This window comes from Silurus aristotelis, assembly GCF_946808225.1.
Source record: "Silurus aristotelis genome assembly, chromosome: 3".
In the NCBI taxonomy this organism is placed as follows: Eukaryota; Metazoa; Chordata; class Actinopteri; order Siluriformes; family Siluridae; genus Silurus; species Silurus aristotelis.
The window spans coordinates 25,463,982-25,489,206 of NC_139576.1; the positions used below are offsets into that span (position 1 = coordinate 25,463,982).

General features: G+C 41.2%; 1 protein-coding gene across 3 annotated transcripts in view; it reads right to left on the reverse strand.

The window, feature by feature from the left end:
- hdac4 (histone deacetylase 4) overlaps positions 1-20,650 on the reverse strand; it is a 164,794-nt gene extending 144,144 nt beyond the window's left edge. Inside the window, exons 1-2 of one of the 3 annotated variants that reach the window (XM_083537490.1) lie at positions 20,510-20,650; positions 3,539-3,858 (exon numbers count right to left, since the gene is read on the reverse strand). In XM_083537490.1, coding sequence (XP_083393616.1) covers positions 3,539-3,560 — 22 coding nt within the window. In that variant the 5' untranslated portion in view covers positions 3,561-3,858; positions 20,510-20,650. Of the gene's footprint in view, positions 1-3,538; positions 3,859-20,504 lie in introns of all 3 variants that reach the window. The other 2 variants (XM_083537491.1, XM_083537493.1) reach the window with 2 other exon arrangements.
- Between the last annotated feature and the right edge of the window lie 4,575 nt (positions 20,651-25,225).

A 25,225-nucleotide genomic window follows, 5' to 3' on the forward strand; every position in this document is an offset into this window, starting at 1 on the left:
TATATATATATATATATATATATATATATATATATATATATATATATATATATATATATATATATATATATATATATATATGGTTCTAACGATATACGTATTGTAAACGGGTCAGTACACGTGTACGGTATGGAATCTTTCTGACGTGCGAAAAGCAGCATATTAAGTGGCAGACCACGAGATTATTAAGTCTCTACCACGCACTTTGAAATCATTGTTATTATCAAACGTACACAGCAATGCCAGGGGTATAAAAAAAGAAACTAGAGTTAGCGCACAGTCACTGTGGCTTCTCCATCCCAGAAATAAGAGTCTTTAGCGTTAGCTGCTAACATAGAAGTGGCTAGCGGCTAACGCTAGCACTATGGATTCTTTAGCATTTACTTCAAGAATTTCTCTTCTGTATTTTACATACACACACTCACACCCACTCACACCCACTCACTCACACTCACTCACACTCACTCACACTCACTCACACTCACTCACACACCCTTTAAGGGTTTGCGAAACCGTAGACATTCCAAAAGAAAAAAACATCAGTCAAGGGTAAAATAACAGCAAAAGGCATGTAATATCAGCCACAGGTGCATAAACAAAAAAGACCCTTAAGAAGGCTGCTCTAGTTTCGGCCTTTCAGCCTTCATACTGTCCGGGCAGTGATCTCTTCTCGGTTGGTTCGTGTAAGACTAGAACTGCATCGCTGTTGAGGTTTCCTGCCCTGTTTACTTTTTCCAGCAGGGGGTTAACACGTACATGTGTCCCCAGAGTCCGCTGCTCCAGCAGAACACAATGAATATGTTCTGGGCAGTGGAGTAACTCTGAAACTGAAATATTCACCCCGACAGTGCTGAAGATAAGCCTTGGCAGAAACACCCAGACACCCACAGGTTATTGGTATGAGGTATCAATTAACCCCAGAAACTTCAGCAATCTGGACTTAGTGTTTTGCGAAAATATCAAGAGGAGGAACTACACAATGTTCCCATGATACAAGCAACTTGAGCTGAAGCATCTTCAGTACACTGAGAGAGAAATTTTACTTTTATACAGTAAGTAGCTCTTAACGATCAGCCATGGTCGTTTATTGACAGAACTTTAACAAAACAGTGGAAACAATGAAACAAAAAAGCTGGGGAAAGAAAACGCTGCAGCCCTGCTCACGCCAACATCTAATTTGTTTAAATTCAACAAGCTATCATTACCCATGTCAAGCCTAGTGTCAAGTATCCACAATAACAGGTGTGTGCGCTTCTTCATGGCCACTACGCAAACCACAGAAATATAAAGTTCCGATATCGTAATACTACTGCAAACAAGATTCCAGAGTTTTTTTCAAAATAGAAAAAAAATCTAAATGGATCAATGCCAATACAAAAGATGACAGGGTTTATTTAAAATCCACGGTAACTATCTTCTCAAATACCTTTTCGCCTTATCTGAGAGGCCAAGGCTACCTGCTGTCATTTTCTATTTCCCAGTGTGGCACTGAAAATAAAGGCGAAGAGGGTTACCTGAGATCAGTGAGAACAACTTCGAACCTACACGCTGTGAGCAGAAAATGCTGAGCATCACACGCTAGCCCTCGAAAACAGAAAGAGAACTGGATTAAAAAAAAAAAAAAAAAGGCTTACTTTATTGCGCTATATGGAACATTAATAGCAGCTAAAAAGTGGGAAATCTATGTAGCCTTCACACATACCATGCACTTTTGCCCTGTTGCCATGCACCAGATATTATACATCTTAAAATATTCTAGGGAGATGATCAGAAGAAACATGAGATCTGCCTGATGCGAGTGAACCTCAGTTCTTACAGACTTCTGTGCTCCACCCATTACATCATTAACTCAGTGCTGGATTCACACTTCTGAACACAGAAGCGTGCGCGACTCGCACGCACTATCGACAGAAAAGGAAATGGCCTGCTAATGAGTTTCACATTTCTGGTCTAGACTGAGGATCTGTGAATGCTGGAGTATTGCATAAAAGTATTGGGACACCTAAAAACCAGCCATATATGGTTCTTCCCCAAACTGTTGCCACAACGCTGGCAGCACACAATTGTAGAAGATGTCTTAGGAAGCTGTAGCTCATCACATGAACTATCAGACCCAAACCTAGGAAAGGCAGGTACTGATGTAGGGTGAGGAGGTCTTGAGTGCACTCAATCCCAAAGGACAATAGCAGGCCAGTCAAGATCTTCCAGGCCAAGAGTTTGGAGAAGAAACCAAATACGGATGGAAAAGTCAGACATCCCAATTTACTGATTCAAAGGCTGCGCGTGCAGATGTGTGCATGCAGCTCGACGTGGCAGAGGCATGACTCAAGAAAGTCCACAATACACTCGTCCATTCAGCAAGCAACAGGGACAAACCACATTCAGGGACTCCGTCCCCACAAACAACTAGAAGAAAAGCCGAAACTATTCTCGAGCTGAGCTGAGACATAAAGAGAAGAAAGGACAGGAGCGAGAGATCACTGCTTACAGCGATGTCCTAAAATAACCTTCTTCTTTCTCAGAGATGACAGTTGGCTGACGGCATCCCTGGCAGAGGCGCGCAGACAGATCAGGCACAGATATTTGAATGGGAATCAAAAGGCTTTTCTGGCACTGCAACTCGCAGCCCCTTAAGGTCTGTCATGCGTCATTCCTGTAGCTGAGAAAGGCGAGCGTCCTCGGCCAAGGCAAACCGGTTTGTTAGGACAGAAATCTGGAGCGCAAATGAAGCCGCTGCTTCGCGGTACGCGCCATGCGACCTGCGTGTCGTCGGCGTTGCACGGACGCGTCCCGAGTGTTTTCGAAGTGCGGCATGAAAAAAAGAATCGTTGCGAGGCGTTTAATCATTGCGGTAGCAATAAAATAAACGAGGCATTAGCACAAGACTTCACTGCAGAGATGATAGAGTGTAGATATTAGCTGCCAGCTCATCACTATCAGGGTGAGAAAGGCAGGTAGAGAGAGAAAAAAAAAAAAAGAAAAAACAGCCAGATTTGTTACTTGCCATGTGCCATTGGTTTTTGCCATGTGAACTGATACTGATGTGATTATTTGAATAATCTATGTGTGCAAAAAAATAAAAAATAAATAAAAATAAAAAACAGTAAAATTGTATATTTAAACCTGATAAAAAAAAAGACGGCCATTTTTATGGCATACATGAGAATAAAAATTGGCTGTGCTCTCTGCTTAGGAAAAGCCTTTTCTCTCTCTCTCTCTTTATGAGCCAATCATGTGCATCTGCAAAGCTTATGTATGCAGAAGAGGGCGAATAGCTCTTTCCACCAAAAGTTTCTCATATTTTCCTGTAGGTCACAGCGGCAGTTAGAAAAAAAAGTGATTATCTTGGAGGAAGCATGTGTTACCCTTCACCCTCCCCCGGTTAGTAGGAGTCACATGATACAGTGGGAACTTGCCAAATGAAAACATTTCACTTTCAATGTGTTCGCCCATATCAGAAAAAAAAAATCAACTGAACTGAGGCACTTGTTTCACACGTACACACACAAATGAACGAAGAGAAGAAGGCAGCTCTTACCTGAGTGATTTTGGGAACTCATTTCTGCAGCTGTCCTGTGTTTGTGTGCGCGCGTGTGTGTGTGTGCGTGTGTGTGCGCGCGTGTGTGGAAACAGGAAAGGAAGATGAAGGGGTCAGAAAGGAAGTGTATCCTGGCAGATGAGGGTGTGGAGAGGAACCTCACTGCTCCCCAAATGCCTTTGAGGGGAACACCATCCAATGGTTGCTGATCCCACTGGATAAGAGATAGCGGTGTGGAGAGACAGAGCTCTCAGGTGCTCATAACGCCCCCTGACGGGCTAAAATCCAGTCCCACCAGTAGTCCTGCTTCTTTTCACTCCCTAGAGCACAGAATGAAAGAAAAAGAAAAAAAACATTAAAAATGTCAACAACTGTAAAGGTACATAGTGCTACATAATGTATGCACTCTAAATGCCCTTCTTCATACCCACCCATGACCTGTACCCACTACAGAAGAACACATTTTCAGCAGAGTACACCAGGAGTCAGCCACCTTCGTAAATGTAATGCTGCTTAAGTGCTTTTTATCTTTAGTGCTATCTATCTTTTACCTTTAAATCCGCAAAGAAAACCTACAGTAAATATAGCTCACTAAGATGGACATATGTCAATCATAACCCAGAAGTCATAGCAGTCATATTGACTGCAAACTATCAAGACAGACATCAGACTAAACACAAAACAATATAGATCGATGGATATTGATGGATGGACAAATATGTACGCAAGAATGAAAGCAAGTTTATACTAAAGAATGTTTATACAAAAAAGCAGACAGATCCATAGTTTGACCTGTAGATTTGCCTGCCAAACAGACAGAAAGACAAATCTGCTGTTAGAAAACCTAAACGGCAAGCAGACACGTCTAGTGCAGGACAGACAGATCAATCCAATCATTTGTCTTGGTCTCCAAATAATCAAATCATACAAATATTTGGCTTAATGCGAGCGAAAGAGAGAGAGAGAGAGAGAGAGAGAGAGAGAGAGAGAGAGAGAGAGAGAGAGAGAGAGAGAGAGAGAGAGAGAGAGAGAGAGAGAGAGAGAGAGAGAGAGAGAGAGAGAGAGAGAGAGAGAGAGAGAGAGAAACAAAGCCCTCTCGACTGTAAGATTAAGAAAGACATACAGATGTTATTTACAGGTCAAAACAGAGAGACAGATTCAGTGGTTTCAGCAGTCTCTATTTTAATTATATCTGCAAGCAGACAAATCTGCCATTTGTGTATTATTACATAAAAAGAGGCATAATTTTGAAAACTCAGACAGACAGACAGACAGACAGACAGACAGACAGACAGACAGACAGACAGACAGACGTGTCATTTGAGGAGAGAGACAGGCAGATTAACACTCTACTCGTTTTCATGCTGAAACAAAAAGGATCTCTTATTTGCATACAGACACAGATAGACAGACAGATCTCTCACTTTCACACTGAGACAGACAGACAGACCTCTCATTTGTACAGTAAGAACACAGACAGACAGATATATACACAGACCTCTCAGTTGTACAGTGAGAACACAGACAGACAGATATATACACAGACCTCTTAGTTGTACAGTGGGACAGGTAGACAGACAGATAGACAGCCCCCTTACTTGTGTAATGGGAGGGACAGGCAGACAGACAGACAGATATATAGACAGACCTCTCACTTGTACAGTGGGACAGGTAGACAGACAGTAGAACAGACAGACAGAAGTCTCAGTGAGACAGACAGACAGACAGACAGACAGACAGACAGACAGACAGACAGACAGACAGACAGACAGACAGACAGACAGACAAACAGACAGACAGACAGACAGACAGCTCTATTATACAGTGGGACAAGCAGAGAGACTTCTCACTTGTGTACTGAGACAGAGAGATCTTTCACTTGCAGACAACCAGACAGACAGCCAGACATACATACAGATCTCTCACTTGCACAATAAGAGGGACAGAGACAAATTGCACTCACTTGCACACAGACAAACAGACAGACAGACAGACAGTAACACAGGCAGAAAGACAGACAGACAGATCACTCATTTACACTGACAGATCTCCCATTTGCACAGTGGGACAGACAGATCGTCTCATTTTCCCACACACAGACAGAGAGACAGACAGAAGTCTTATTTGCAAAATGAGACAACAAACAGATCTCTCCATCTGCACTCTGAGACAGAACAGCCACATGAAAAAAGGACAAACTGATTAAAGTAGTGTCATGAGTAATGTTTGCACTTGATCAAAATTAAATCCAGAAGAGTGGACATCCCTGACCCACAAACTGAAGCCTGTCTCACAGCATAACCATGTGTAATAAATACCCACCTCACCAGTACACGCAAACAGACAGGCAGACAGGCAGACAGACAGACAGAGACAGACAGAGAGAGAGAGACATAGAGACAGGCATACAGGCAGGCAAGCAAACAGGCAAAGAGACAGACAGACAGGCAGAGAGGCAGGCAGACAGACAGGCATACAGGCAGGCAGAGACAGGCAGACAGACAGAGAGAAAGGCAGGCAGACAGGCAGAGAGGCAGACAGGCAGAGAGACAGACAGACAGGCATACAGGCAGAAAGGCAGGCATACAGGCAGAAAGGCAGGCAGGGTTTAGATGTGTTACATAACTGAAATATGTGCTGCTAAGGGAAGGGAGGAGGGTGCTCTGAGCCACTGGGATATTCGCCACACTTACACACTCAGCTTTCCTTCTGATAAAGCATCGGGGAAAGGGGAGTTCCTCTAACACAGCTCCAACATGAATGAAGGCTGAACAGCAACACCGAGCTAAACAGCCAAACTCAACAAACACAAATTGAGCAGTGGAGCAAAGTCGAGAAACTGGCTGTTGCACACTTTGGCAAATGATGCGCGCATGTACCTCAGCAGACGTACCCACATCACTGACCTACTGAGTTCGGAGTTGTCTTAAAAAGGTAGTTTTATCCTACAGTTACTAATATAGAGTTTAATCTACAGCTCGATCGGTCACTGACCACCAATCAAGGTTTGCATCTAATAAAAATAATGTTGTTGCTATAAACAAAGCAGGGCAACAGAATTGGTTGCAAGAAGACTAAGGAGACTTCATTCTTTTTTAGTGAGTTGACAGAAGAGTTGACTCTAAAGCTAGAAGCAGCAGACTGCTCCACTTGGACAGGCACACAATTGTATAGAATGTCTTTGGATGAAACCTGTTTCGGCATGACTATGCCCCTGTACACAAAGCCAGACGCTTTACATGGGCTGCAGTGGAAGATCTTGAGTGGCCTGCTATAGAGCTCTGATCTCAGCCCTACTGAACACCTTTGGGATAAATGTGAACGCCGACTGCACACCAGGTCTCCTCACCTACAACCTGCCTTTACTAAATCCCTTGTGGCTGAATGATCACAGATGTCCACAAGCATGCTCCAAATTCTAGTGGAACATCTTCCCTGAAGAGTGGAGGTTATTCTATTAGCAAATGTGTATTAAACGTGGAACGGGATGCTGACAAAGCGCATACTTTTGTCCATATAGTTACTTTTTTACCAGCAAAGCAAAACCAAGCAAAACATTAGGCTGAAACTGTGTTATATTCTATATTATATTCTTGTATATAGAACTTCCATATAACATACATGTGAAAGATCCAACTTAATAATAGTCTTTAAATAGTATCTAAAATAAACTCTAAACTATTTAAACCTGCAGCATTAATACAGACTTCAATACTTTCCAGTGATACTGCATCCAAAGTGGCTCAGCCAATCAGATTTAAAGACCAAAATTTCCCATTTTTATGATGTATGGATACACACACACACACACACACACACACACACATACATACACACACACACACACACACACACACACACACACACATATATAGACACATACATACATACATACATACATACATACATACATACATACATGCTGAATTATAGCTTGCAGATCTTTACAGTTTTACCTGAAATGTAAAAAAATATAAACAATTCTGACTTTGGACAGATTTATAAGAGTGGAAACAAAAACGCTGCCAAGAAACAAGCGGAATGGAAGGAATCATATCTAAAAAACCAGCGTGCTTCAAGTTACTGCTTCTTCCCCACAAACACATTATAAACCTGAACATAAGAGGTAGGATTTAATTATATCACAGTAAGCAGTAGGTCCTTGAACGTATGAATTTGCCAGTGAAATAATTACATGCTCTGGGTCCTCACACTGACGAGGTGTATGCTTCACCATACTTCAACAAACACTTATTAAGGACTCATTCAACAGTAAAGCATGTGTGTGTGTGTGTGTGTGTGTGTGTACACTGAGAGGAAGCAATCACCCACTCTAATGCATGCAGGCTGCTGACTTAAAGCTATAGGTTCCGTTTTCTGCCCAATTAAAACATTGAATTCACAATTCATTTCAGTCATATCAAAGAAATAAAAAGGCCAAAAATGTTACCTCTTTGAAGCTGATCCGATTGCACAATATTTCACTAGAACCAAGAGGGACCTGTTCCAGCATGACAATGTGCTAAATTAAGACATGGTATGCCAGAGTTGGAGTGGTCGAACCTGACCGTCCTGCACAGAGCTCCAACCTCAACCCTACTGAACACCACTGAGATCAACAGGAACGCCAACTGCACAGTAGGAATCCTCACCTAACCCTTCCTTACTAATATTGTTGTGGCTGAATGAACACAAATCTTCACACTTGTACTACAAAAAAAAAAAAAAAAAACCTAGTGGAGCATCGCACCAGGTTATCATAACAGCACCGAGTGAACAGAATGTGAATGAGATGCTGGAAAGATGCTCAGAGTTCCATATGCAGATGCAGATGTGCATTCATTTCTGAGTAAACCTCATTATTAAAACTGTATTTCTTGGCCTATCTGTTCATTGAAGATTTTAGCAAGATGCTGAGTTGCCAAAAGCTACCAGAGGAGTTCCAAGTCTCAAGAACAGTACTAGAGATTCTCGAAGTTGGTAATGGCTGCTGTTTTACACGTCGCTCCAGAAATCTGTTTAACTGGGTTGAGATGTTATGAGAGTGAAAGCCAAAGGATCATTTTCATCCTCATCGAAACCATTCGTTGTGAACCATGAGGGCGGAACCATTCCGAAGGAGAACACGCCCACCGGGATGGAAAAGTTTCACCACAGGAAAAAGGGCTGGAAAGGAACCATAACAGCATAACAGTTTCCTTTTTTATTCCAAAGTAAATTTGCTTCACTCCAGGTATGATCAACTGAAATCATGCTGCTCAGCGCACCGCAGCGCAGCGCAGCGAAGGGTTCGAGAGGATTGGAGCGGCAGAAAAACAATCGCTGTATGGACATGGGGTGTAACGGTACACAAAACGTACGTTTTCGGAACCTGTCTCGGTTTTCAAGTCACGGTCCGGTACGATTTCACGACATTTAGGGGGCAGAAATGCAAAACATAGAATTGATCGTCGTTGTTTATTAACGCAGTTTATTATGATTAATATTTGTGATGGACATTTGAACGGTTTGCATTTTTTAAAAACACTCAAATCAAAAGCCTGCTTGGATAAATAATACGTCAAATTTACGTTTATAATATTTTATGAACGTTGAATCAATCAAATGAATGCAATCAACTTTTTTTTATTATATCGATTAAATTGGCACCAATAAAATCAATTAAATAAAATGTAATTAATGGAAAAAAAATCTTGTTTTTTTTTTTTTTTTTCATTTCACTGAAAGTTAATTAATTAGTATTCTAAATATATAACCATGTTCGTGACAAATAAAAAAATCTTTCCTCGTTAGCGGCTAACGCTAGCGCTATTGATTCTTTAGCATTGTAATGTGTGCGCGAAACGATTCGTATTTCCGGTACGGAGTGAGTAGCCACGGTGACACTGCTCTAACTCTAGTTTCTTTTTTATACCCCTGGCATTGTTGTTTTTGATCATTATAAAAAATAATAATAGTTTATTTGAAAACAAATTGCGAGCCGGAGACCAAACAAACTCGCGGTCCGCCGCTTAAAACGTTCCTCGGGAAACTCGGATGTGAACCATGTTCCGCATGCAAAAAAGGTTGCGTTCGGTGCACGAAGCCCTGTACCGAAAGATTTCGGTACGTATACGCGTATCACAACACGTCTAGTTTGTGGACACGTGACAATAATATTCACGTGCGCTTTTAAAACATCCACCCCGACATTTAATTGCTGTTAAAATAACCTCCATTTTTCTGATTTTGTGCTTGAGGCCTGGGGTCAAAGGTGGTCTATAGCAGGCCACATAAGATCTTATACTCCAAACCATGTAAAGCATATCGTCATGTAGCTGACTTTGTGTACACCAACACTGTCATGCTGGAACAGGTTTGGGTCTCAGAAAGGGGAAAATGTTACGCAACAGCATTCAAAGTGATCCCATATACAAATGCGCGGCTCCAAATTCGCGACATCAGTTTGGAGAAGAAGTAAAAAGAAAATAAACAACACATGGTCAATACTTTTGACCACATACAATAACTTGGTAATGCTGATTTAAGCTTGTGGGTTTGGAGAAAAGCATCTCTGGTGGGTGCAGATGGAGGGAACAGTGTCTCAGGCCCAGAGCGTCTCTGGCTGTTCACTGAGGCCAGGTGGTATGGATTAGATGTGCTGGAGTCAGCTTACTCCTACTGCGTTGTCGCTCGACGTCAACACAACAGCGTTTGGATCGGAGCGTCCGACTATTAGACATGTTTGGCCCCGGAAAACGCCTGTTTGTGCTCAGAAAATGTTGGGAAGTTAACGATTCAAATTATTCAGGGATGGCTATGATGACGAATACTGCCAATACTTTGTGCTGTTGTCATAGCAAAAGAGCTGCACAAGGACACTTTTAAAGTTCTCCAAGAAAAACGGATTTTCAGCGCATTGTTATACTAAAATCACTCCGTCATGTTTCTGTTGATGGAGCAGATTTGCAAAAAAAGTTCTGCCTCAAAAACAATTAGCTTTTTTTGTTTTTTTTGGCTATAACGAGTTTAAAGCAGTGTTTTGCATTGAGTTTCTCAGCGTTTCATCTTGCTTTAAGCTAAACCAAACCCGGGATGTTTCTGTGCGTGCGTGTGCACGTGCGTCAGAGGGATAGAGATGACCATGTTGCTCTTTTGACCCGAACAGACTTTCTGACCTCACACATACCATGACAAGCTTGTGAGAAAATAAAAGTCTACACACTGCGATATTACTAACGCTGTTCCTTTCGTAACTGTTGCGCATGCATTTAAACTAAATCGGATCGAGGCGATGATAAAACCTCTCGCAAACGCAAGCGAAAACTGTGAAGCTGGCGGGAGTGTAAAAGCGTTGTGTTCTATCAGAGCGCTCCATGTGTCAGCGCAAGAGCTCTTGTACATACAACCACTCGACACTTCTTCACCATTCCAGCTATTTCAGCCATGCAGCTCTTCCTGCGTACACACAGCAGACACCCCCTTGTGTGTAACAAAAACACACACTGCAAACAGATTTTTGCCCTTTAACCCCTTCAACTCTTCGGAAATGTCACCAGCTCCAGACTTACATTCCTCACTCTTGTAACTACACACCTCTGCTATTAGCTTCGCTGCCTTTAGTAAATCATTTATAGCAGTTAGTGAATTATTTATCGTAGTTACTGAATCGTCTATAATAGTCAGGGAGTTATTTGTAGTACGTACGTAATTATGTATTCATTTACTGTATAATAATTACTACATCATTTATTGTAGTTACAGAATCATCAAAATAGGCAGAGAATTATTTACAGTAGTTACTGAATTACTGACTATATAATATTTACTGAATCATTTATAGTAGTTTCTAAATCATACATACACATTCATATATATATATACACACACACACACACACACACACACACACACACACACACACGTGTATGTATATATATATATATATATATATATATATATATATATACACATACATACATACACACACACACACACACACACGTATATATATATATATATATATATATACATATATATACATACATACACACACACACACACACACACACACACACACGTGTATATATATATATATATATATATATATATATATATATATATATATATATATATATATATATATATATATATATACATACACACACACACACACACACACACACACACACACACACACACACACACGTATAGACATCCATCCTTCATTCCATCCATCATTAGTAAGCCTATCATGTAAAACAGTAGCTGAATTAAAAAGTTAGCGTTTATAGTACTATAAAGTACATTCAAAACATTTAATTACTAAATCATAAATGATATTTACAGAATGTGTTAGAAATGTAACCATATCAGTGTAACCGAACACTAAAATACAGACTTGACCGAAACCTTATTCCCAACATGAAAGTGTACAGAGAAGCTTTTTGAACAAAACCACGATTTCTATTTTCCCAGCCATTATTCAAATGTGAAGCACTTCGGCTTCAGCTTTACCTTACAACGTTTACACTGTGCCTGATTCCCATTGCTTTATAACAACTGCCACCTGGAACCGTCTGAAGGCTGATGTTTTGGTTTCTGCACTAAATGGAGGATACACTTCTGATTACTACTCAAAAATCATTTGCAACCTCCCCATTTTATATCGATCACGTCTTAATCCAATCCCATGCATTCGGCTGAAAGCGCGATCTGCTCTCTTCAGCATACACAGACTCGCAGATGTCCACGATTTTCCAACTGTGATCGACACTGGAAAGAGTGAGTAGGTTCAGCCTAGTCAGATACAACTGTCCTCTACATCTGCCTCTTTCAAACCAACTACCTCCCACATCCATAAACCTCCTTCTTGGTCTTCCTCTTTTCCTCCTTCCTGGTGGCTCCATCCTCAGCATTCTCTTACCGATTATACCCCATGTCCCTCCTCTGCACCATCTCGATCGGGCCTTTCTCACTTTGTCCCCAAAAAGTCCTACATGCGCTGTCCCTCTAATAGACTCGTTTCTAATCCTGCCCGTCCTCTTCACTAGCAAAGAAAATCTCAGCCAACTCATAACACTTAACTCCCTATAAATAGTTCTATCAGGGGGTTAAGCAGCTAAAAACAAACTTGCACGGAGGAAACCGTGTGCCAAAAAGGGGGACATGATGTGAAAACTAAACTGTCGAAAGTCGGTCAGGCAACTGTCGACTTTCAGAGATCGTCACGTGGTGGTCCGGGTGGGGGGGTAGACTTATGAGCACCCCAATAGCCACAGGAAGAGATAAGAGGAGACGTGCGAATCCAGCCTTCTCTGCTGTGTACTGCGCTTCTTCAGAGGGAGGAAAGGGCACCGCGAAGCCCAATCTCAATGTCCGTGATTAGCTCTAAAGCCAGAAAAAGCCCTCTTTTCCTCCCAACACCGTTATCGACGTATTTATCATTTTTAACAACATCTGCTCTCGACGACGCCCAAGACAAATAACCGACTTCGGGTTTTAAATCCCTCGGAATCTATCTACGCCGATTAAAATGAATTATTTCCCACCCCGGCGATCTATCAGGCTTAATGAGCGTTACTGTTCTTTTTATAGCGATCAATGTCGCCCGTGTAACCTCGAGGATGGATGAATGACTCGATGAACTCGGATCGTCCTCTGACCTTTCCAAAGCGTTCCCTCGCCCCGGCTATGAGCGCCTTGAGTCGCATTCCGTAAAAAGTACAAAGTTGCACAAGAGGAGAACCGGAGCTACAGTGGAATCCGCTGCGGCCTCCTGTCAGAGTTTTCTACATCCAGAACTAACACGGTCGGTGCTCTTTTTTTTTTCTTTGCAAAAAATGTTTCCACTTGCGTGGTGAATTCCCCGAGCTGTGGCAGCCAAAACCTTTCATGGTGGAATGTCAGTGCGCTGGTCAGCCGACACTTAAGACATCGTTTTGTGGTTGCTGTTAGTCTCACCGAGTAGAGACATTTATCCTGTTACTCCAGGAGGCTTTTTTTTTTTTTTCCAGCTCTGTTAAAGAAGCCACAACTACCAACCTCAACTAAACAACATGAGTGCTGACGCCGAAAAAAAAAACGGCATGCCGAGAAACTTTTACATTTTGCCTGAACGCAATAAACAACATGCGTTGTCTCTGTCTGTGTGTGTGTGCGTGTAAGAATGAGTCAAGCTGCACTCGGTGAAGCAGAACTCCATTAAACAGTTGCTGGGTGTCTTACCGCAGACACAGAACCCACATGGATGCATTTTCACCAGAGCAGGCTATTTTCAGACACACACCAAGCAGGAAATGAGGTGAGAACCCAGCATGCACTGCGCCTGGCTGTCAGGTCCGAGTTGCACAATCATCTTTCTCTCTTTTTTTTTTTTTTTTTTGTCTGTCATTTGTCTTTCTTTCAGACTTATGTCATCAGGCCCTGATATTCTTAGAAACAGTGTGTGTGGGTGTGTCATTCCTTTTTTTTTTTTTTTTTAAAGCGAAGATTTTCACTTGTATCTTGCTTCATCATGACATTTAAAAACTTTTGGCATTTCTCACACGCACACAAAAAAAGAAAAAAAAGGATTTCTCCATCTATTTTTTTTTTATAATGTATAGTTCCCTAAATATAAGAAAATGTCAAATACAATTGCCGAGCTATTATTTTGCATCCGACGTAACCGTCCGACTTTGTAACCATTCACAGAGATTGACAACATAATTACAGAGTCGGAAAAAAAAAATAAAAAAATAGAGAGAGAGAGAGAGAGAGAGAGAGAGAGAGAGAGAGAGAGAGAGAGAGAGAGAGAGAGAGAGAGAGAGAGAGAGAGAGAGAGAGAGAGAGAGAGAGAGAGAGAGAGATCTTCTTGACTTGGCCTGAAAGTTAACCACGGACCCTGAAAGGACTCTGTACTGATAAAAAAAAAAAAGTCAGTCAGTCATATCAATACTGCTTATCGGGCTCCGTAATCGTCACGTCGAACCCATAAATCAGCGAGTGATACAAGGATTTATACCATCAATTACTGATGATTATGTTACATGGAATATCCAGACTGGAATATCTTCTACCAAACAACCCAATTAGTTCAGAATGTAAAATTTTCAAAATATCAGGCTCTAAAGAGAGAAGGTTTATTAGGCATACAATAGACAAATACACTCTGGAATTAGCTTTAATATTTCACCTCAGTCGTTTCATTTCAAAACAAAAAAACATTAAAAAACGCCCGCCACATTTTTGTCTCGACTTTCTAATCAAATCAAATCTATTTGCCACATACACATACGACATGCAGTGAAATGCTTTTTATGGTGGTCCGGCATTCAAGTATTAAAGGGAATGGAATATAAAGGGAATGGAATGAGGAAGAAGGTAAATAAATAAAAAAGTATTACCCGTGTCCTGAATCACAGTACACTAGATGGACAAAAGCTTTGGGACACCTGACTTTTCCCAGCCATATGCGGTTCTTCTCCAAACTTGCAGGCACACAATTGTATAGGGTGTCTTTGGATGTTGGGGCATTTACTTTCCTCTTCACTTGAACTAGGAGACTCAGACCTGTTCCAGCATGACAAGACCTCTGTGCACAAAGCCAGCTCCATGAACATAGACTTTACATGCGTTAGATTTTGAGACCTTGAGAGGCCTGCTATAGAGCTCTTTCCTCAACCCATCCTTCATCAGTACCTGACTTTACTAACACACATGTAGCACACATCTCCACAAGTGCACTCCAAAATCCAGAACATCATCTTTTCAGAAGAGTGGTAGAGGTTATGATGACTGCAAACAAGGAACAACATGTGGAAAGAGATGTATTTATATGTTCAAAAAGCACATCGAAATCTCATGGTGAGATGTTCACAAACATCTGCACATGTAATGTAATGAGATGAATATCCTAAAGGTACCCAGATGGTCTCCATGGACAAGCTCACAGCTAATACTGCCTACACCTCCTGCCACAGAGGAGGAGCTGTTAAGTGACTTTTGCTTCACCGAATTCAACCAGCACACATGACTGATGAATGTAAAGTCTGTGGCGCATTTAAGGAAAAGTATGTTGTCTGCCCAGTCTCTCTCTCTCAGTCTCTCTCTCAGTCTCTCTCTCAGTCTCTCGCTCAGTCTCTCGCTCAGTCTCTCGCTCAGTCTCTCGCTCAGTCTCTCGCTCAGTCTCTCGCTCAGTCTCTCTCTCTCTCTCAGTCTCTCTCTCTCTCTCTCGCTCAGTCTCTCTCTCTCTCTCTCTCTCGCTCAGTCTCTCTCTCTCTCTCTCTCGCTCAGTCTCTCTCTCTCAGTCTCTCTCTCAGTCTCTCTCTCTCTCTCTCAGTCTCTCTCTCTCTCTCTCTCGCTCAGTCTCTCTCTCTCTCGCTCAGTCTCTCTCTCTCAGTTTCTCTCTCTCGCTCAGTCTCTCTCTCTCTCTCGCTCAGTCTCTCTCTCTCTCTCTCTCTCTCTCTCGCTCAGTCAGTCTCTCGCTCAGTCAGTCTCTCGCTCAGTCAGTCTCTCGCTCAGTCAGTCTCTCTCGCTCAGTCAGTCTCTCTCGCTCAGTCAGTCTCTCTCGCTCAGTCAGTCTCTCTCGCTCAGTCTCTCGCTCAGTCTCGCTCAGTCTCGCTCAGTCAGTCTCGCTCAGTCTCGCTCAGTCAGTCTCTCTCAGTCTCTCTCGCTCAGTCAGTCTCTCTCGCTCAGTCAGTCTCTCTCGCTCAGTCAGTCTTTTGCTCAGTCAGTCTCTCGCTCACAATCTCTCGCTCACAGTCTCTCGCTCAGTCTCCCTGTCTGCCCTGTCAATCACAGCAACACTAACCAGGTATCTGTGAACTCATGAATGCAAAAACCGTGTGTTACACTGCCATGTGATGCAGCACGAGCAGCAGTTTGAAGAGACTGGTTGTCTGGCTCAGTGGCAGCATGTGCTGGATGTTTAAAGTGACAGAGAAAATGATAAAAAAAAAATAAAAAAAAGAAACAAAAACTATTATTTAATATCTTTATATTTAGTGTTTTTTTTATTTTATGACAGCAGTGATCCTGAGGCTTTACATTTTATAAAGGCGGGGAGCGCCCTCAATCACTTTTTTTACCTTCTGACTTCTCAAGTAGTAATTTGGCAGGTATAAAGGAGGCAGGAGAGGAAAAAAAACTCCAGGAAGGAAAGTAGAAAAAAAAAAAAGTGTTACGACAGAAACCTTAAGTATTTTCCGTTGCTGCATTTTACTATTCACGGGTCAGCATTGATGCGACTTGTGTCTTTTATTAACCCTGACTGCGTTCAGGCAATTCCCCTGAGCAGCTCAATGATTTTCTGTATCCGAAAAAGACCACGAAGGCCAATCGGGAAGAACCTCTCTTTATTTCTGAATAGTGGATCCTAATAAACTTGATCTGGGTAATAAACTACGGTATTTAATTCATACTAGCAAGCGCAGGTAGGAACAATGGTAAGGCCGCAGTACAAACATAAAAATCCGCACAAAACGTGTGTGGGGGAAGAGAATAATCGATGACATCTGAAACCATCGGGAGCCATCAGCAGAGCCTGACATTCCTCACCTCATACAAACTACATAACCGAATACAATCAGACTGGTCACTCAACAAGTCATTGTAGTCACTGAATAACATGCTTTAAAAAGAACATGTACGCACCGAGGGCGACTGCTCCCAGAAGAGAGCTGCGTTAATGACTAGACTGCGCCGCGCCGCGTCACCTTCATGGCGGGCAAAATGCTGGTCACAGAACATTAGCTGCTGACTGTTAATTTCCATACACAAACAAACAAAGCCCTTCGTTGTTGCAGTTCGAGGCAAGTGTCTGTCTGCTGCTGGTTGCCAATAATAATATCTGGGCCAAATTGTGAGAGTGCAACGACACGCTAAAATTGCGTGTTTTACAACACGCGCGCTGAGCCACATCCAAATGTCTATGAGACGATGAAACTTCATGTAACAGGTTCACTTCCTGAATCTGTCCCATTTCACACAGTCATTCGTTACCAGGCTGCTCCGGCCAAGCTGCATGAGAAAAAAGACATTAATAATCGTTTCCTCGAGCAGAGGCATCAAATGCATGCTTTTAGATCCTTAATGCTCCCAGTTCATCACCTGCACCACTTCTGGTTTTCATGGTGTTAACAGGTATCCGGCTTTTCCTGCTGCACGTCTGCAGCTCTGCTTCTTCTCTCTGAAGCACAACGGAGAGCACAATTTGGCAAAGCGCAGTGAATCTTTATGCGCCCCAAGGAGCAGAATTGATTAGCATGGTCTTCGAAACAGTTGTAAATTGTTATTCGGGCCTATAAAAAGCAAGAGCCTGAAGGCTGATAGGAAGTCACGCGCACAAGGCCGGGTCGCTCCTCACGATTCATGCTGCTCTTTCCGTGTGCCAAGTTCTCAGAAATCTGCCTCGACCTTCTTCCTCTGAGGCCTGGAATTTACAAGGACTGCGCGCCGGACCTTGGGAAATGGAATGTGGATGGGCCAGCTTCCGAACGGCTCCGATTACACACGGCTTTTATGAACCTGTAGCTCCATACCTGCTTTCATAAAAGAATTTTAGAGTAGAAGGGCTGAGCTAGGTTTGCATTCTTTCACACACACACACCCCCTCCCCCTCATAAAAATAACTATATAAATAAATGATAAGTCCAGCTCTGCGCTCGTGTGCTAGTTTTTATCCTCGGGCTTCAGATATTTAGATCGAGGGTGTGCAAAGTTTTGCAGCCACTTTATATTAAGGGTAAAATACACTTCACTGACTATTCAAATACATATTATTGTTATATTATATTATATTATACATTATGTAAATATGTGCAATAATGCTTGCCTATACACTGCAGAGCTTTTTATGCCGGAAATTTCCACATTAGGTTTTAGCTGACCTACTTGAGTTATTGAGGTCGGGATTAAAAATTTAACCCGAGCAACAAAAAAAAAAAAAAAAAAAAAGGAGGAGATATTAATAAACATCGAAAAGAGTTTTGAGTTGTTTTGAGTGTTTTGTCATTTCACAGACGGTCACGTTATGCTTCACAGAGAACAGCATATCTGGGGAAGAAAAATACTTCTCAAAACCCTTTTTCAGATTCATCAAAACAAGGAACAACTAGGAGAAAGGTACTAATGTAAGAAATGTGCACTACGAGTCCCAGGCACAATTTGTGCTAAATCTTTCCTCAAAAAAACATTGTTTCACAACAGCTTATGGGTGAAATTGCTTCGAACTGTGATTTCCCTGCATCAAAGACAAGCCGGTTTATGCAGGAACCGAACTCTGAGACGTGTACTCGGACGAGCGCATGTGTCACAAAAACAAACTAAACCGCCATGACGCTCACACCCCCCCACAAAACAAAAGTAAGTGTCGCATGTCACATATCCTGAGCTCATATGTAATGAGTAAGCTGCATTTGTTTGAGCCGCTGACAGCACAACAAGCCTTTACTGCCTCAGCACTTCTGCACTGAAAACTTCTCGTCTTTTTTGACGGAATAAAACGCTCGCTCGTGACCCTTCGAAATACATCAGCAAAACATGGGGACACGAGCGACATTTAAATACCTCAAATACAATTTACTAGCGGATTCCTGCCCTGCAGCTTGCGAAGGCAATGCAGCACCGGTTAAAATCAGGTTTTGCTAAATCAGAATCCTCAAACAGGTTTCACAACAGCATGTGAGCCGAGGAATCAGCACAAGTCTATCCAGGGTGAATAGTGTTATTCGATTGTATAATTGGATTGTATATTCTGCTACATAATCCTGCCTAATCAGTGACACGATGATTATGTACAAGAATATACACATGTTAGTATAGAAGCAGTCGATGACTAGTTGGAAAAAGTTGCACACACAGATATGAACTTTGCATGAAGAATACGACAGTGAACACGTGAAGTGTTTCTGGATTCACGCTTCACGGCAGCAAAAGTGCACAACTTTAACGATCGCACGTTTGGTGCAGGAACGATCATTTATGATGATCTGAACATGTTTGAGTACAAGTTTTTAACGGTTTTGACATCGTAGATTTCAAAATGGAATTACTGAGATTATACACACACACACACACACACACATACACATACAGTATATATACACACACGCATATTCTGTGACATATATATGTAATATATATAAGCGCTGGCTATTTAATTGACAAATTTTCAGAAAACTTTCCAAAACACTGATTACTTTTTTCCGCTGATTCTGATTTTTTTTTATACATTTTCACATGCATGGATTCTAATAGGGCACATAATGATATGTTTAAAAAACTCCAAAACAAAAAAAAAGTGCAAATATTACAAAATCAGCAGCGCACACAAATCTAAAGGGATCAAATATGCCAAAATGCTTTATGTAACTTTTTTTTTTTTTTTTTTTTTTTATAAAATCAGATCTATTTTTGAGTAGATTTTGGTCACTATAAACTGAACAGGTTTAGGTGATAGATTAGACTAGATTAATAGATTAAACTAATAGATATTAGATATATAGGATATTAGATAGATAGGATATTAGATAGATAGATAGATAGATAGATAGATAGATAGATAGATAGATAGATAGATAGATAGATAGATAGATAGATAGATAGATAGATAATTATTACTAGGTTAAAGTGGTAAAACTCCCTGACAAACTTCCCACGAGTCACTTCACTTCACGCGCTATTGTTGTGCTAAACACATTTCCCGCATTCCACAGTGCGTGTGTGCAGATGATTAGATGTTGAGCTGTGATAGAGTAAAGCACAGGTGGAGAAGGTGGAGAAGAAGGGAGAAGAGGCTGCAGCAGGATGAACTGTGACAGCTCGAAGTTCACGGCTGCGCCTCCGACACCGAGCAGTAAAACACACACGCGCAGTCACCGCTCTCATACATTGTTGTTATGATGGTTTCCGTTCGCGCCGGCCCAAAACTACCTACAGTACGGGCTCGCTTTCCACCACAACCCGCGCTCTCCGCCGCACGACCGACTTCGAGTAGAACTCGCACCTCACCTAGTCTCCTCCCCGCGGACAGCCGGTTTCCTCCAAAGCGACGCGTTAAAATTTTCCTTCGGAGCGAAAAGCCTCAACTGCGGACAGATTCCGCCATACTGGATTCTGGCTGAGATGATCACGTGACGCCTCCGCGCGTTTCCTCCGGAGGGCGGGTTGTGTGTGAGGGGGCGGGGCTTCCACACCCAGGAGTGGAAGAGAGAGAGAGAGAGAGAGAGAGAGAGAGAGAGAGAGAGAGAGAGAGAGAGCTCTAGAATAAGAGTTTACACCAGGGCTGGACGATACCACGTATTATCTTATCGATCCGATACTTTCAATACCAATATCGTCGATATTGATATCGAGACCAATCTCAATATGTTTTGAAAGCCACCATTACTAATGTTAAATAGATATGTATTAGTAAAATTTGTCAATTCTTCCCTATAGTTGGGTGATAGTCAAATCGTGTGTGTGTGTGTGTGTGTGTGTGTGTGTGTGTGTGTGTGTGTGTGTGTGTGTGTGTTGATTTGTCTCCAAGTGTAGCTCAACATCGGATGCACCGAAAAACAATAAAAATGTAATTTGACAGAATTAAGAATTTTTTAAATAGCGTGATAGAAATAAAATTTAATTGGGATTACATACAGGACCAAACATAGAACAACAAAAAGTAACATTGACTGAAACATGGAAAGTGAAACTTAAATCTGTCATGGGGTAGCTGGATTTATTCAACCACAGCTAAAATATGTTAAAAGCTTTTTTTTTTTTTTTTTTTTTTTTATTCACATCAACATAATAGGATGTTTATTAAATTAGAGAACCGGTAGTTCTATGTAAAATCAGACATTAAGAACACCCATATGGTATGATCCTCGTTTCATAACACAACACCACTGCAAAGATGATCCCATCAAAGCATTGAATCTTCAACTATTTAGGATCACCCCTACAAAATATTTCACTTTTATATATATATAAAAAATAAAAATGATTGTTATTATTAAGCAAACCATATTCCTTCCCCTTTTTCATGAAGGATTAATAGATTATTGAGATTTTAGCCCTTGAGCCTGTTCCTTCTTTTTTCCATCACCGAAACAAAGCACTCTGCATCCACAAACACAACCATCACTGTGGATCTGCACACGTCCCTCACACACACTATTCACCCTCCTGCCATGTGAAAAAAGCTACTGGAATATTCAGGGTCTTACAGCCAGCAGGTTGTTTAACAACAGTGTTTTCCCAGTTTCATCATGACTCCTCAATAACTCCCACAGACACACACACACACACACACACACACACACACACACACACACACACACACACACACAAACACCTTTGTTTTAATTTTTTTGAACAAATAAATGCTGCTAAATCATTACAGTATGTTTACATATGCAGTATTTCTTGATATATGGCCACTTTATTTACACATTTCGCTCTATGCACTGGTCTGCACTGCACTGTTGCATTGTAGACATGCTATTTATGTATTCCTGTTTATGGGTTTGTTTGTTATAGTTAGTTTTGTGTCATCTTGTGTTACTTTATGTTAGTCTATGTTTGGTCCTGTAAGAATGTTGTTTTGTTTCACGGTGTACTATACTGTATATAGTTCTTCTTCTTCTTCTTTCAGCTGCTCCCATTAGGGGTCGCCACAGCGGATCATCCCTCTCCATACCCCCCTGTCCTCTACATCTGCCTCTTTCACACCAACTACCTGCATGTCTTCCCTCACCACATCCATAAACCTCCTCCTTGGTCTTCCTCTTTTCCTCCTACCTGGTGGCTCCATCCTCAGCATTCTTCTACCAATATAACTCGTGTCCCTCCTCTGCACATGTCCAAACCATCTCAATCCCGACTCCCTCACTTTGTCCCCAAAAAGTCCTACATGCGCTGTCCCTCTAATAAACTCATTTCTAATCCTGTCCATCCTCGTCACTCCCAACAAAAACCTCAACATCTTCAGCTCTGCTACCTCCAGCTCCACCTCCTGTCTTTTACTCAATGCCACTGTCTCTAAACCATACAACATCGCAGGTCTCACCACAGTCCTATAAACTTTTCCTTGCAGATACTCTTCTATCACAAATCACTCCTGTTAAAATGTGAAAAAAAATTCACTTGACTTAAATAGATTTTTTTTAAAACCTCTCTCCGAAGATACAGATGATCCCGCAATCCCAAGATGTATATTCAATTCAATTCAATTTCATTTGTATCACTTTTTTTTTTTACCAAAATACATTGTCCTAAAGCAGCTTCACACAGATAATTAGTTTATAAAAATGTTTATTGATATGTTAGTGCCTAGAAGTTTAACCCTGATAAGTTTATCCCTGATTAACGAGCACTGAGATGCTAAGAGGAAGAAACCTTGAGAGGAACTCAGGAGGAAACCCATCCTCATCTGAGTGGCACCTAATGTCCCCTCATTGTAGTTCAGTGGTGGGTTCTCTTGAAGTAGACTGTTTCTAATAATTCAATTTAAAATCCATCCTCATAGTTCTTGAGTTGCTCAGTAACTTTATGGATCTATAGGCTGTTCATGTGGAGTCATCCTCAGCTGCACAGAGTGGCCTCCAATTGAACAGAACACCATTCTACATCTACAGGTATGGCATAAGTGAGACTGAGTAAGAGAATGCTGACTCTATTTCAGGTTAAATAAATATGAAACACATTTGAACTGTGAAAATCAATACTCTCAGGACAACACTAGTATTGCAAGTATCGCTACTTTAAGACTGACCCACCCTAAATAGAACCAACACAAATCTTCATTGTGTTGAACCCTCAATCTGCATATGCAAAAAAGTTTAGATCATATTCTAAAGAAGCACAATAAGAAGACTGTAGTGTGTTAGGATTCTTCCCTATTTGTGAAATCTCAAGCAGCACCCTGTGGCACAACAGGTAGCATTGGTGCTTCGCTCAGTTTGATCCTGAACTTGGGTTAATAGAGTGATTCCTCCAGGGTCTTTTCCGAAAAAAAAAAAAATGTGGTAGATTGGATATGATAAATTGCCCCTAGGTGTGAATACCAAATGTGTTTACAAGGTGATTGGCATCTCGTTTAGGACGTATATTCCGGGATATGTATTAGACTCTATAGTGACTCCTGACCAAAATAAAATGCTTAGTAAAGTAAATTATCGGTTGTACACAAAATTGGCGCTAAGTATATTAAACCAGGTGTCTGAAGTGTTAAAATTCGCAATGCAAACAAGATCAAATGTTGGTTAATAGTAATACATTTGTGTGTGCTGCGCTCTCTCTCTCTCTCTCTCTCTCTCTCTCTCTCTCTCTCTCTCTCTCTCTCTCTCTCTCTCTCCCCCCCCCACCTCTGGCATTTCCATTAAGCAGCCTTCACACTAGCTAAGTGACAATGATCATTTTCTTGCACATTTAATTGGTTTAATTATTCTCCATGAAAGCTCCAACAAATCATAAATGGGCCGCTCAAGCTAACGTCAGGTTCTCTAAACAAAAAACAAAACAACACCTTTTCACTGAAAACATAAACAATGTGTGCTAGAAGGTAGTGAGACAATAATACATTCTTTGAATTGAGTTCTATTTCGCAGTCATTCCTATCTCTAAGAGAGAACACACTGCAGAGAGCTGATAAAAGAAATTCACTCACCTGCTGATAAAGTTAGACTCGCTGGGGGTGAAAGCTGACTAAGTGAACTACACTTCACTGGTCGAGTGGAAATGACTGCAGCTGTGTAAAGCTGTGCAAATGTCACACACACACACACACACACACACACACACACACACACAGAGGCACACACAGCCCGAAGAAAGCAGCTGATGCTTCACAATCATACACACATACACACACAATCTCATTCATTATACCAGTGTACACACATGCTCCAGTGTGTACAGACATGCCACTATTCGATGTGCAGTTCAATATGTTCCGAGCTGGCATAATATGCGTCATCTGCTCAGTGATTATGAGTTTGAATCTCAGAACAATTTGAGGTCGCTGTTAAACTTTTAAACAAAGCTATTAAACCTCAGCTAGGCGTGAATTCTACCTCATATGCAAATCACTTAAATTAAAAGGCATGTTAATATCCATTTTATACAATACAATTTGTAAGATTTGATTCAGGAGCTTGTTATTTAAAAACTTGCCAACATACAGATGAATAAATGCATGACAGCATATACACGGTTCAATCCTATGCTCCAGTTGATAGTTGTCTAGACATTTACATTGTATACAATGGTTTTCCTTAAGCTATTTCCAAAAACATGCCTATAGATGGTTTGACTACTCTGAAAATACCACAAGGTGTGTGTGTGTGTGTGTGTGTGTGTGTGTGTGTGTGTGTGTGTGTGTGTGTGTGTGTGTGTCTTCAGGGTGTACTCTATGCCTGCCAAGACTCATCTATCAAAAGCTTAAACTAGATCCAAATGAACAGACAATGTCTGAATGAATGGATCTTAAATATCAAGATATTAAACTGCCTACAAAACCTCCATGCTTATGCAGACTAGTAAAAAGGCCTTTTCTCTTGATTGGTTGGATATTAGTCAGTGCTATAACCAAAATCTAAATACAATATCTATTTATCATAGCTATTATAAGTTATGAACTATGATTTTTATATTATATAGTATTTTCAGATTTTATTGTACAGACATATGCAAAAGGAACATATGCATATTCCAGATATCCAGTATTCCATAAAACTCTTTATG